Source organism: Gobio gobio (genome assembly GCF_949357685.1).
Source record: "Gobio gobio genome assembly, chromosome: 14".
NCBI classification, from domain to species: Eukaryota; Metazoa; Chordata; class Actinopteri; order Cypriniformes; family Gobionidae; genus Gobio; species Gobio gobio.
Genome location: NC_137107.1, coordinates 38864100 through 38879418, shown reverse-complemented (window position 1 = coordinate 38879418; position 15319 = coordinate 38864100). Strand labels below are relative to the sequence as shown.

At 36.3% G+C, this 15319-nt stretch overlaps 1 protein-coding gene across 1 annotated transcript in view; it reads right to left on the bottom strand.

Annotated features, from left to right (window-relative positions):
• The window catches only part of ptpn13 (protein tyrosine phosphatase non-receptor type 13), a 115037-nt gene that overhangs the window by 65769 nt on the left and 33949 nt on the right, over positions 1 to 15319 (bottom strand). The window contains exons 3-7 of the mRNA XM_079835706.1: positions 10296 to 10471; positions 8812 to 8877; positions 8012 to 8197; positions 6170 to 6263; positions 2058 to 2621 (exon numbers count right to left, since the gene is read on the bottom strand). Coding sequence (XP_079691832.1) covers positions 2058 to 2621; positions 6170 to 6263; positions 8012 to 8197; positions 8812 to 8877; positions 10296 to 10471 — 1086 coding nt within the window. The remainder of the gene's footprint in view (positions 1 to 2057; positions 2622 to 6169; positions 6264 to 8011; positions 8198 to 8811; positions 8878 to 10295; positions 10472 to 15319) is intronic.

Genomic DNA, 15319 nt, shown 5'->3' with positions numbered 1-15319 from the left:
CAATCAAATGCAATAAAATAAAACAAAATGCATTAAAATAAATAAAATGAAACTAAATGCAATACAATAAAATTAAAATGAATTTAAGCCCTTCCCAAAGCTGCATAGTCAGCTACTCTTTATTAATAGGTTGCAGTGAACCTTTTCAAAAGGGTAGCTTGACTGATGTTTAACTACTTTAAATGAGTTTCCCCAACACTGTGGGAAGTTTTGAATGAAAAGCTAGTGGAAATAGGCGAGAGCGATCTAGAGAGAGTAAACGACTGAAAGAGAGAGAGTAAAAAGCTTGCATAAGTCTGTGAGCTTTGAAGGCCTAGAATTATCCATCTCTCTAATTAGTTCCAGGAATCTTGAGCCCTCAGCCAGACTGAGTCATAAAGAACCTGGCAACACGCCGCACGCGCAAAAGCCACGCAAAACCCATTCATAACCCTGCGTTCACTCCCACCACACACACTGACACCTCAGCTCTGTGTGCCGTGAGACGCGGGAGTTTAACTGCACAGGAAGAGCCCAAAGTTCCCCTGTAACACACATACAATTCATGCTTACGGTTGTCTCTTCTGATGTAGTAAAGAGTCAAAATCAGTAGCACGGTGGGTTTTAACCAGCTTGGTTAAAGCCGTCACATCAACTGTCCGCATTTGGCATGAAGCCTGTAGAATAAAACACTTGCCACAAGAGCATTTTGTAATCTCACCATGATGCCCTGTTAAGCTACAGGCAGTTTCTCATTGAGCACCACGGGGTTAAGTGTTTTACTGCAACATTTTGATTACAATCCCAGATCTTAGGCTACATCACACGCTAGTCTCAGACAACACACCCACAGTCCATTCACTGCTGATTTCAGCCATTTTTGTGTGCAGTTTCCATCAGATGGTCAGTTTCATTCTGACAACTCTTTGCACAACTTACAGCAAACAAAGTCTTGTTGATACAATGAGTATAAGGAAAAACTAATCCTGGATTTGGATTTTCTGACAAAATCTTAAAGAACCACAGACATTATTTGAATTTTCCCCATTGGGGTCAATCTCACAAAGCCTGGCAAGAAATGGCTGGGTCATTTTATTTCAAGATCATAAAAAAAATAACTCTATAGATTTTGCACAAAAAAGAGCCTAGAAGTACACTATTGATCCGTAAGATTTAAAAAATATATATTTTTGAAAAGTCTGCTAATAAAGCCCACATTAAAATAAAAAATACAAAATAAAGATACAGTAAAAGAGTAATGTTTTATTATGTATTATTACAATTTAAATAACTGTCTTCTATTTTAATATATTTTAAAATATAAATTATTAATTTGATGGCAAAGCTGAAATGTCTTCAGTCACATGATCCCTCAGAAATCATTCTTTATTATGCTGTTTTGAAAGAAACATTTCTTATCGTTATGTTGAAAACACCTGTGCTGCTTAATATTTTTTTTGAAACCGTATTTTATTTTTATAAGAATTTTGGATGAATAGAAAGTTCAAAAGAACAGCATTTATTTGAAATGCAAATATTTTGGTACATTATAAATAAATATATTTACTGTCACTTCAATTTAATTAATCCTTGCAGAATAAAAGTAAAAATTTCTTTCCAAAAAAAAAAAAAAATTCTTACTGACCCTGAACAGTCAATATTTAAAAATCTATATTTTTTTGTATTGTAACAATATTATCTTTACTGTTTTGTGTCCAGGAATATTACTTTGACTATTCTCAGTTTAATGTTATTAAATTATTTTTAGAACTAACATCAGCATAAAAGTAGTAGAACATTTTATATTGTTTATGCAAAATATATGTTTTTGTGAAACATGTCTAGGACATTTTTTGCCAGGTTTTGTGAGATTTACAGAGCGTTTATTTTTATGGTATCAACTATTTCAAATAAAGCCACCCCAAACTCTGGATGGTTGTTTTACATGTCTGACAATGGGCGGTTCTCGGGCCTAATAATCTACAATACAATGACTTGAGTGATAGAAAGAAAATCTGACTATATAAGACCACATCACCTCGCCTCACTAAGAGAACAACTTTAGAATCAGTACTCACCATCTATGGCCTGTTTGAGCGCTTGCAGTTTCTTATGCTTCTCTCTTATCCGGTCGTAAGCACTGTTGAATGCGGAGCCGACGGACTGACTCGAATGGTGATGGGTCTTCCTGACATCTAAGCTCCCAAAGTCTGAGTAACGGGAATCTCTGGCCTTGGAAGATGACTTGTGTTTACCGGCCGAGCGGATGCTCAGAGCGCTGCTGCCCCTTCGGGCATCCTCAAGGGCCCCAAAGCGGAGCATATCTGGATCGAGGCAGGCCAGGTCTGCAGAGGAGGCCCAGCTTTTGTTTCTCTGATGGGGGTGTGAGCGCTGGTTCACCTCCATGGGTCGGCCTCGCTGTTGTTGCAGTTGTTGTTGTTGGCGTTGGTGGTAGAGTTCGGCAGAGGACTCGGACCCAGCTTGGTACTCTGAAGGGGCGTACTGAACAAGACCCTCGTCTGCTCTGACAAGGTCCTGGATGGGAAGAGAGCCCATAGAGCGGCTTAGTCCACGGTTCAGGTTGGCTTGCTCCTGTGTTCGGGCTCTATAACGCTCCAGCACACGATGGGCGGCACTACGGCCTAATGGGGGGAAAATAAAATACACAAAAAGGTTAAAAATACAAGAACTTGCAAAATAAGCCAAATAAGAATCTATTGAAGGACATAAACTAAATGTGGGACCCTTGCTGTCTTCGGGGAGCATTTTTATTGGATCCCGTTTGTCAAGGCGAGATTAGAATGGGTCATAATTGGCTGAAAGAACAGAAGGAACAATAGTGGCCTTCTAGTGGTTACGAGCTCCACTAAAGCCTCTCTGATTTCACCCTGAGCTTCCAGCGACACGCTCGTTAGCCACGCCAATTCCAGCACTGTCAATCAGGAAGACATGGATGTTCCAGATGGTTCTCTCTTAGGGAACTGTTTGAGCATTGAATGGCTCAACAAGAGGCCTTTTCTCTCATGTTTCATAAAAAGCTTAGTATATCATAGGGGCAAAGACGGATCTGGGTTGATTTCAAACGGTTAACAAAAAGAGGCATGCTAAAGTCATTACACACACCGACTCCGACACTTCAAAACCCATGATGCTGGAAGGACGAAGGATACCAGTGTCACAAAATAGAATGTAAAAGGGTCTGAAAATTAGATACAAGAGTCTTGCCATATCGTAGACCAACAAGATGTCAAACTAAATGCCTTAAAAGTCACAATGAATTGGAAATAGTGACAGTGGACTTGGTTATATGCATTGGTTATTGATTCGATTTTGAGAAGTGGGCATTACACTCAAAAGTGGAGGAAAATGAATGTGAATTAAATGAATGGAGGAGAAGTCCTGCATACATCACCAGAGAGAAGTCTGTAGTTTTCACTGGAAGATCCAGCTAAGCTATATTGATTAAACATTATGAGGTCAAAAAAAAACTTTTGGCACAAATTAATTATCTATAGCATGCATAAAGTAAATTAATAATATAATTAATTATAACTAATAATATAAATAATAACAAAAATACACAAAATATGTAAAATATAAATAATAATAATTATATATATAAATAATAATAATAATTATATTATTATATATATATTATTATATATATATATTATATATTATATATATATATATATTATTATATATATATATATATATATATATATATATATATATATATATATATATATATATATATATATATGGCGGCCATAGAGCAGCGCAAGATGAGCAATTTAGGTTAAAAAGTATATTCATTTTTTTCTTTTTATTTAAATGACCGATGATTTCTCTAGATAAGACCCTATTCCTCGTCTGGGATCGTGCAGAGTCTCTGAAGCCCTTCAAAGCGCTTTGAAACTGCATTGATTTGGACCTTCAACATTTTGGTTGCCATTGAAAACCATTATGTGAAGAAAAATCCTGGAATGTTTTCCTCAAAAAACTTATTTCATCAACACATCAAAATCTTGGATGAGATGGGGGTGAGTAAAATATAAGGACTTTTTCATATTGAAGTGAACAAATCCTTTAACTGCAACAGGCCAGTAGCGCTTTTACATGAACAAAATGGAGATGCTAATGCAAATACAACATTGCCATATAGTACCTGAGGCACTCAGAAGTCACATAAGGACAACCACATTGAAACTTAAATATTTTTACTATTGTTTTGACCAGCCTGAAACAGATACAGATGCTGCTAAGCAGTATTAGCATTGCCTCTGGTACTTTTCTCCTGAGGCTTATGCTAGTGTGCGGAGCACAAATACTCTGAGAACGTCAACAAACATTCAAATCTACAAAATGAGAACAATGACACAGTCTGAGACCACAGCTATTACTTTGCTGCTGAGGTTTCAAGACATCTGTAAGGCCAAAAATAAACTAGCGTGAAGTGAGTCACCATCTAGGCAGGCTTATTTTATCACATCATGACCCAATGCATGGCCAGATACTACAAGACGAAAACAAAGCTTCCTACAGAACATGCAGTAAAAAACCCTGGGAAATATCTATTAGTGATCGATGCCATGCCTCAGTTACATAACCGGCCGGTCGTGTTTGTGCTAAAGCACCACTGAAACCACTGGGAAAATCTGGTCATATTTTCCAAAAAGAATCGCTCAGGTTTTGGTTTGTGGTGATGTGCTTGTCTAGTTTCGGTTCAAACTCTCGTCTATGCACACAGTGAGAGGACAAGACTGGGAGAGAGAGACTGACAGAAGATAGATGGAGAGCGAAAGAAATGAGGGAGTTGGAAACTTGGGAGAGGAACAGAGAAGAAGGGGAGAGAAAGGTTCTTTGTTTGGCACATCATTAAACTATAAAGCATAAGTAGTCAGACAGAGAGACGAGGGAAACAGACTGAGAGAATGAAAAAGAAGGCCAAGGGATGTTAGTGGAGTCTTAAAACACAACTAGAACAAAACTTTATGTTCAGAATGATAACACATTGTCTGCAGCTGCTACAGAGAATATACATGACATTCTGGAATACCATTTTCCAAACATTTTATAAAACATCAAAATACTATGTTCAGAATAACATACTACTCGTATTATTATATCTGCAGTGTGTATACTGTGAAACTATGGAAGCTTGTTTCCGCCACAGAATAAAACATTTGAATAGATAATTGCGACTTATCTCACAATTGCGAGTTTATGTCTCGCAATTCTGAATATTTTTTCTCAGAATTGAGAATTTATTTTCCAGATTCAATGAATTGAAACTTATTTGAAATATAAATCTTTTGTAACATTATCATGTTTTTACTGTCACTTTTGATCAAATGAATGTGTCCTACCTGAATAAAAGCATTAATTTCCACAGGAATACTGTGCAATGAGCAGTATGTTAGCATTTAATTTAAAATACTGCAATATACTGTATATACACTAGTATATACAATTTGCATGTATTTGTGATATCCCATCAGAGTATCATAAAATACTTTGGAAAATACTTTTCTTTAGAACCACTATTTATATTAAAAATGAATAAACAAAATACATTTCACAAAATTCCCCAGAACTTTCAATCTGAAATCTTTCTGGAATATCCGGAAACTCCTCCACCTATCTTTAGTTTCAGTTTGGCACATCCAGACACTGGTGCTGGTCGTGTTCTGGCTTGTCTCTTGTGGCAGGGTGGATCTATTATCCCTCTGTTCTGATAAGCACAGGCCCCTGAAGGGCCAAAGCCGCTTCATGTCAGTACCAAGCCCTGCTTTGTTTACATTCTGAATCACTTCCTCTAGAACTGGACAAATGGTGTGTGATGAGTCAGCATGAAGCTCAGCACTTCACGGTATTAGAACAATCGGATTATTAGAAAGAGTGCGAGCTATGATTACAATCAAAATATCATCAATTAACAGCAGCAACTTCAAACAAATGGGTGACGCAGAAGACAACTAGAAGATAGGGGGTATGAGCGTGTATTGGCACGCCTGTGTTTGGGTGTGTGGGAGAAAGAGAAAAGTAGAAAACAATTGCATACATGTTTGTTCATGTGTGGATGAAAACTCAAGGACTCCCATACCACCCAAAAAGGGAAACCCCCAGCTTCAATGTCATATTGAGCGATATTTATATATTATTAAATATCTAGACTTATGTGCATTACCTGTGGGCAGGCCTTTTCCTCGCAGACGTTCACGAATCTCTTTACTTCGTTCTGGAAGTGACTCTCTTTCGCTTTCAGACAACAGACCGTCCAGCTAAACAAACACACATGCACAGAATAAGAAAGACTTAAGCAATCATTCCCTCTTATCAAAGAAAGAGATTAAAAGAAAAGAAAATATACTGGGGAAACTGTTTTTATTTATCTTGTGAAATAATTTGTATCATGAAGAGACACACACTACCATTCTAACATTTGGGGTCAGTACAATTTTTTTTTTAATTATTCAGCAAAGATGCATGAAATTGATCGTCAGTGAGAGGTAAATACATGTATAATGTTACTCATATATATATATATATATATATATTTTTTTTTTTTCTCTAAATGCTGTTCTTTTGAACTGACTATATATCAAAGAATCCTTAAAAAATGTATCTCAGTTTCCTGAAAAATATGAAGCAGCATTTTCAACATTGATGATAATAATAAGAAATGTTTCTTGAGCATCAAATCCTCATTTTAGAATGATTTCTGAAGTGATCATGTGATCATGTGACACTGAAGACTGGTGTGATGATGCTGAAAATTCAGCTTTGCGTCACAGGAACAAATTACATTTTAAAACACTAAAATAGAAAACAGTTATTTGTAATTGTAATAGTATTTCAATATTAGTTTTTAATGATTTAATAAATGCAGCCTTGACAAGCTTAAATAGTCTTTCAAAAACAAATTCTTTCCGACCCCAAACTTTTGAACAGTAGTGTTTTTTTAATGTGTATAATGCTATTTTTTTTTCTCAAGCCACCCAAACCATTTAAGCTACAAAAAAAATTAAGATCAATTAAAGATATAGTTAAAAGTTCGATAAACTTTATTGATTTGTTTGATATGTTTTTGATGTAGAAACTGAATACAAATGTGGGGAAAATTGAATTTTGAGTAAAAAATGGATTTCATAGGGCCTTAGAGGGCTTATAGAGCTTGATCAAGATTGCTAAACCAAGTCAAAACATCTTTTGAACAAAACTGTCAAATGTTTAACTCTAAATCAAACACATGATAGAAGACTTGATTGAGAGGGTTGCTCAAAGGGCGGAAAACCCCTGGCATCCACTCACAGGATTCATCAACAGAAATAAGAAGATGGCATCCCTACTGGGCACCTTCACGTTTACCTCCCCAGTGTGGAAAAACGTACACAGTGCAGAAAATAAGACCAGAAACATCTGTTCCTGACAATACACTGTTTCTATATCGCTGTGCAAGTAAACTACTGGGGAGTGTATAGCTGAGAAACAGGATGTGACATCAAACAGGAGAAAACAAGGGCAGGAAAGACAGTTAACTACCTTTTTAATTGAAAGCTGTTTTATAGGGCTGGGCTGGACTGTGCAGGCAATTCAGTTAATAGAAACAGTATGTTCACACACATTGCGCTGAATCATTATAGCTTGGATGTGATCAACTAACGAAGAGTTGGGAATCAAGAACCAGTGCTAAGTTAAAACAGATTCCAAAAAAAAACCTTAATATATGTATTTTTTTATTCTATATAAATGTATTTGTAATAATCCGCTTCAAAACTTGAAGGTAAAATACTGTATGGCTAATAGAAAATTGCCTTTGAAACAGAAAACAACATCATGAGTCATTCAATGAATTGGTAAAAAAAAAAAAATAATTCATTCTAATGATTCACTGAAAGAGTCAGAGTGGCTCTTTATGTACTTGCAGAACCGCAAGTCTTTTCTTCTGTCATATTTAACTTGAAATTAACCATAAATTGTTGAAAAAATGACCAAAAACAAGTGTTGAAAAAAATACATAGGCAAGTACCTGAGAGAGACTGCCAAGAACGAGTCTCACCAGCCTCCTGACATATGAAAATGAAGGGTCACAGTTGGAGTTGCGGATGTGAGCGCTGCAGGTGTCCAGAACCGATCGTGCAGACAGTCGAGTGAGTGTGGAATCATCACACATGCTGAGCAAGACTCTGTTCAGGTGTTCTCCCAGTTTCATTGGCTAAAACACACACATGAAGAGGTCAATGAAAAGATACAAGAAGTTGCTGAATCATCTAGAATCTATTATTTGTCTGGGCCGCCTGAATTTATTTCCATAATTTAACGTATTGTTGCTATGGCAGACATCCCACCTCTCCCGGAAGGTCTGGGATACATTTTTGCCAGGTGGGATGTCTGCTATGGTACAGCAGAATTTAACTGCTAAGACTTGATTCTCCATTGATTCAAATCGACGTTAGCATGTTGCTAAGCTAACAACATGATACTCTACAAAGCACTATAAAATACAAAGTATAAACAAAAATATTGGGTTGATATACCATTTAATTGGATTTTAACCACTTTAAATCACTCCTTTTGTATTTAATTTAGTTCCATAATTGAACATGATGTTTCTATGTATGTACAGCAGAATGAAACAGACCCGATTCTTAAATGATATTAGCATATTGCTAAGCTAACAAGGTGATTCTCTATAAAGCACTATAAATTACATGGTGCAAATAAATATTTGGTAAATATATCAAATTGAGTTAGAATCTAAATAATTGTAAATCACTCCTTTTCTATATTAAACAAAGTACAATTAAATGTAAGAATTATAAACCTCACCTGGCTCTGAGGAATCTGATAGTCTGCACCCCAAAACAACGTCATGCCAAGTGAATACATGTGCATCTACAAGTTGACAAAGAAACAGAAAGTGACAATGGAGCCTTTTATATGTTTGCATTTGATGTTTTAGTCCACATAACAAAATTGAGAAACCGCAGACAGCCTCATTCTGACACATGTCAGCAAGCAAAGACAAGAGCAAACGAGCTTGTGTTGCCAAAAGCATTTTCTAGCCCAGAGTATGTTTCAGGCCTTAATCAGCCTCAAATGTTATATATATAGTACATCTGCATAGTTTTGCGTTTCTTTCCTGTCTAGTTCCTCCTGCTAAAAAATAACTTTGGGAACAGAATATCCAAAAGTCGGCCAAAGAATGTAAAAGATCCTTTAACTTCTCTGTAAATAATCATGTCTTGATTTGCCTCGGCGATGGTGTATCGGTCTCTCTCTAAGGATGTCATGTGTACACAGAAGTGTACTGTCAAAATGTTTAAGAGATACACATACACTGCCGTTCATATGTTTTTGATCGGTACGATTTTTTATGTTTTTAGAAGTAGTCCCTTATGCTCACACCAAGGCTAAATTTATTTAATTAAAAATACAAAAAAAAAAATTATATTGTGAAATATTATTAAAATGTAAAATAACTGTTTTCTATTTGAATATATTTTCAAATGTAATTTATTCCTGTGATTCAAAGCTGAATTGTCAGCATCATTACTTCAGTCTTCAGTGTCACTTGATCCTTCAGAAATCATTCTAATAGGATTCTTTGATGAATAGAAAGTTGTTTATCTGAAATGGAAAGCTTTTGCAACATTGTACTACCCTTCAAAAGTTGTGGGTCAGTAAGAATTTATTTATTTTTTAGGGAAAGAACTTAAAGAAATTAATACATTTATTCAGCAAGGAAGCATTAAATTGATCAAAAGTGACAGTAAAGACATTTATAATGTTACAAAAGATTATATTTATGAACTTTCTATTCATCAAATAATCCTGAACAAATGTTTTACACAACTGTTTTCAACATTGATAATAATCATAAATGTTTCTTGAGCATCAAACCCTCATATTAGAATGAGTTCTGAAGGATCATGTGACACTGAAGACTGGAGTAATGATTCTGAAAATTCTACTTTTTTTATATTTAATCAAATAAATGCAGCCTTGGTGAGCATAAGAAAAGTCTTCTAAAAACATTCAAAATCTAACGATCAAAAACTTTTGAATATGTACACATAAAATGTAAAGGAAATGGTTGCATGATAGCAGCAATGAAAAACAAACTTGTTTTAACCTTCCCATTTCTCTCATATTCACATGATGCCAGTGTTCATAAACTAAAACATTTGAATTACCTCACTAATGACAGATTCTGTAAACAAGAGCAAAAATTGATAAAATGCAAATTCATACCAGAAGTAGTAAACAAGAAAAGAAAACAAGAGAGCTCAACAAAAGTCTTTCAAATCCACCTTTTCCATATCAGAAAGCGAGGAGAGGTTGAGACCATCCAGCACCTCTGGAGGAGTGAAAGCCCGCAGGTCCTTCTGTGTCACATTTTCATCTGTGAAAGAGACGTTTCCGGAAGGCATGAGCAGCAGCGACCATGGAGAGATGATGAAACCCAACGCAGATGGATCTGTTGAACCTGAGGTAAACCAAACATGCACAGTATTACCACAAACGTGACCACAACTACAGTTGACATGGTCTGAATCTTTATCAAATATAAAAATTAGATAGATCGATAGATAGATGGATGGATTGCTTGACTGATTAACCCTTTTTTTATGTCTTTGGGTTTTATAAAATCTTTCTTTGACATGATGGAAACAGCCAAGTTTCCAACATTGGCAAGGTTCGGTTTTGTAAAGTGACACAAAATGGCATTGTGTATGAGGAATTTCAAAGATACTAAAAGTTGTTGCTTAAGCGTGGGCGATTATGGCCTTGGCCTAGGAACATTTCCTCAATGCGAGTACAGCATGATCTGACTGCACATGTTTCAGTAACTTTGTAGATTTGGTGGTAGAAAGCCAATTCTTTTCATCCGGACAAAGACATGTAATTAAGAACTACAGTATTCTGTGAATGAGTGTAATTCCTTGAAATACGAGGCCCTTGGGATCTCTTTCAAAAAGATGATTCTGTATGACAGTTCATTTTTTGTCTTTTTGATGTTTTTTTCCCTCTTCTTTTGTGCTGCTGCAGGGACAAAACAATGGAGCCTTTGCGGTTCAGAATACGGCCCAGCGGTTTGGATGGAACAGCTGTACAGAAATAACTCATCTATTACATGGAAATGTGGATTTGCTTTTGAGAAATGTATTTTTATTATTTCATGTCAACAACTGAACATTTAATTCTTATATTTTCTAAAGCAAATGTGAGTGGTGCTTGCTCAAGCAAATGCTGTCACAATAATTATGTGTCTTTTTTTTCAAGAAATGAATGCTTTTTTTTTCTCGGCAAGGATGCATTAACCACTTAAAATCTGCAGACCCTGTACAGTAATCATCATGTATATACTTTCAATTTTAAATGTCTGTGGAGGAGCTCTGACCTCATATGTGGTACCATTTGAAAGCTTAGAGTCTCTACTTTCTGGGGACATGCATCACTTTGGCATTTGTTTTACACAAAGTAACTTACGCACAGTAAATTACTTTGGTACCATTTTCGCCTGGATTTGCCCTACCCAAATTGAAAAGCTTCCCATACCCACATACAGTGGTCTTTTAAAAACCCTTAGAAGTTTCATAAAACACTGCTAAAAGTGATAAACAAGTAAGTATATGGTGTCTGAGCTGTAATAATAATTAATAACAATTATATTGAATTGGCTTTAAATAAAAATACAATTGACGAGTGTCTGTGATCCAATAAAAAAGACGCTTTTTCCACGGGTTTTTTAACGTGCAATTGCAAACAGCAGCACAGATCAGATCAACAACAGAACCTGGATTCACACATTATCACGTTCACGCACCTGCAGCGTTTCTGACAACAGAGAAAAACAGAATAAAATAATATAAATAAAAAGCATAAAATAAATAGGCCTACATTAAATATTTTTCACTTAAATAATTACCAAATTAAGATGAGAAAACAAAAATACACTGAATCCGTTTGAAGCTTTGAAGAACCAGAATGTTTTTTTTTCCCATCAGACTAAATTTTTTCGTCAAATAAAAATAGCAATCCTACCTCAATCCACACCTTATATGGTTTTTATTTTTTTAAAGGGTTAGTTCACCCAAAAATGCAAATTCTGTCATTAATTACTCACCCTCATGTCGTTGGACACCCGTAAGTCCTCCGTTCATATTCGGAACACAAATGAAGATATTTTAGTTGAAAGCTGATGGCTGAGAAAGGCTTCAGACAGGCCTCCATTGGCATTCAGTACATTGACACTTCCAAGATCCATGAAAGGCACTTGTAGAATCCAACAGCTTAGACACGCGCGTCTTCCTCTGCTCGTAAACAAATCGCTTCTGGGTCATATGTCCGAACGCCGGATCTGCGTTATATTCTCGCGCATGCGTCGTGGAGGCATACACGGAAGTCGAGAACAAGCTGGATAAAGGTGTTATTTTGATTTTTTTTTGCGCACAAAAACTATTGTCGTCGCATCGTAAGATTATTGTAGAGCCACTGTGGTGAGATAGACTTTGTAACAACGTTTTAAGTGCCTTTCATGGATCTTGGAAGTGTCAATGTACTGAATGCCAATGGAGGCCTGTCTGAAGCCTTTCTCAGCCATCAGCTTTCAACTAAAATATCTTCATTTGTGTTCCGAATATGAACGGAGGACTTACGGGTGTCCAACGACATGAGGGTGAGTAATTAATGACAGAATTTTCATTTTTGGGTGAACTAACCCTTTAAGTAACATTTCTAAGGGTGCGTTCACACTTAGTTCGGTTCGTTTGGTCCGGACCAAAAAACAAAAACAAAACATAGTCCTGGTCCGCTTAGCGTTCACAATGGCATTTTTAACAGCGAACCTAAAGTTACCAAACCAAAGGCATAGGGATACGGTCACAACCTGATTGGTTGGCTTTTATAACGTATATTTCGCGACGGAGCTTGCTTACCGAACATTCAAAACAATGCTGTGTGCTGGATTAAATGCGATCATTTTATGCGTGTACATATGGTTGTATTTTTACCAGCTGAGAACTCACGAAGAGCTCATAAAATGTTCAAAACATTCAAAACAGCACCAGGATTTTCTCTGTTGTATGCAGAAACGAAGATCTGCATATTGATGAGGCACTTTACCTCCTCGTTGCTTTACGTTTGCCCTCTACTCATTTTGGATACACCGATCTTTCCACGTCGTCAAATCAGCTGACTTGTAGCGTCGCAGCTTGTGATATCACGTCCTGTTTTTGGTTCGTTTACGTGTCTTTGGTCCGTGTTGTGTTCATATATCAATCGAACCGCACCAGAGTTAGTTTGGAAGCGGAACGAGATCCATCTTTTGAGTGGTCTTGTTTGGTGCGCACCAGGGTTCGGATGGCAGCGTTCACTTATGTTCAAATTAATCGCACTAACCAAGCAATCACACTAGGGTTCGTTTTAAACCAAACATGACAAGTGTGAAACGACAAAGGGCGACTCAAAGTAATTGTTCTATAAACCATCAGGAAACAGCAAGAAGAACATGCGTGACAATGTTTACTTTAGTAAACTTGACCAAAACCACACTACAAAAAGCCTTAAACAAGGCTTCAGATGGCACTGGTGATCAGTGGCCAGCCTCAGGAAGCGCCTTTCATTTGCTTTCCACCAGTCAGGAGCTTGTACTGCTGCTGTATTTTAATACCGCGTAGCATATTTTGCAAGTAACTTCGTCGCTCTTTCTGTCGAAATGGTCCCACACGGTAGGCCAACTTCTTTTCCATTGCTTAATTTTGCAAAATATGTCTGTGTAGACACACGTGGTTGCACATGAAATACAGCATATTTTTAACCATAAACCATGCAACAAACAAAGAAAAGAAAAAAATACATTTTAAACCGTTTAACTGTTTAATCGGTTAAAATTCTTACTTTTGGTTAACGGTTAAACGGTCAATATGCCTAATACAGAGAAAATTCTTTTCTCCACTATTTTCTGGAATCTAGTGGAAACAGCCCAAACTGTCTGCAGGATGCTAGAGCACACAGGGCCTGAGTTACACACTTTCAAAACTGAATTCATAATCAAAAAATTTTATTCATAACCAAAACTTATTACAGCTTAGACAGGGCTCGACATTAACGCTTGTCCGGGACAAGTGGATTTTTTGAAGGGGCAAGTGAAAAATAATTTTACTTGCCCGACGGACAAGTAGTCTGATAAAACGTCATTAACAAAAATAACTAGGGAATCACCGAAATGCAAAAATGATTCTGCATTCATTACTGTAATTGGCGATCGTCAGTGAATGATAATAATGTATAATGAACTGACGGTAACGTTGCACTGTTGACACTCGCGCAGCCTCTCGAGGAGAAATCGAAACAAATGTGTACCACTCACACAGAGAAATGCTGTAAAAATGTAGAAATGTGGAGTTTATTTATATTTATTATATGATACAGTTGCAACGTCACATTCCCAAGAGTGCTGTTTTCCTGAATAACATCACGGCTGAAAATGACACTGATTTCATATGACAGTTCCATAAACAATTATTAACATTAAGTCACTTACATTTTAGATGCAATATTGAGTGTTTTTGTTCTATTTCAGCCGCGAAAATAGTTCCAAAAGATCACATCAGAACGCGTGTCACAGCAACAACGTGTTAGTGAATGATTCAGCATTTTGAATGAATCGATAGTATCAAAGATTCAATGAATTATTCGTAAACGCCTATCTCATTCTTGAATGAATCAGCGTTTGAACGAATCGACTCAATGACTCACTCATTCAGGCGGTCACCTGCTGCCACCTACTGGTGGTTTAGTTTCATCTTTCCAGCATTTCTTATTTGTATATTTAAAACAATCTTATAACATTATTTAATGCAGTTGTAATTTTTCAGTGTAAATTATTTAATTTGACTGGTAACAGCCAGTGTCATCTTCTAATTTAATTGATTGATCCAATTTAAGAATATAAAAGGAAATCTGAATCATAGCCTATATTTAATAAGATTAGGGGAAACATGCCCTTTATAAAAGGTAAAAATATCACAAATATGCATATGTCAAAGCTGATTGAACACTGGTGAGAATATTGCTTCAGAATAAATTTTATTTACAACACACACACACAAAAAAATCTTTTTTTTTCCGGACAAGCACATTTTTTACTCGGACAAGTGGATGACAGATTTACTTGTCCGAAGGACAAGCACGTGAACATGCTTAATGTAGAGCCCTGGCTTAGACAACATATACTTACATGTTTATCACTTTTAGCAGTGGTTTATGAAACTTCAAAGGGTTTCCTTTAAAATGACACCAAAATTGTGTATTTAGACCACTGTATGTGGGT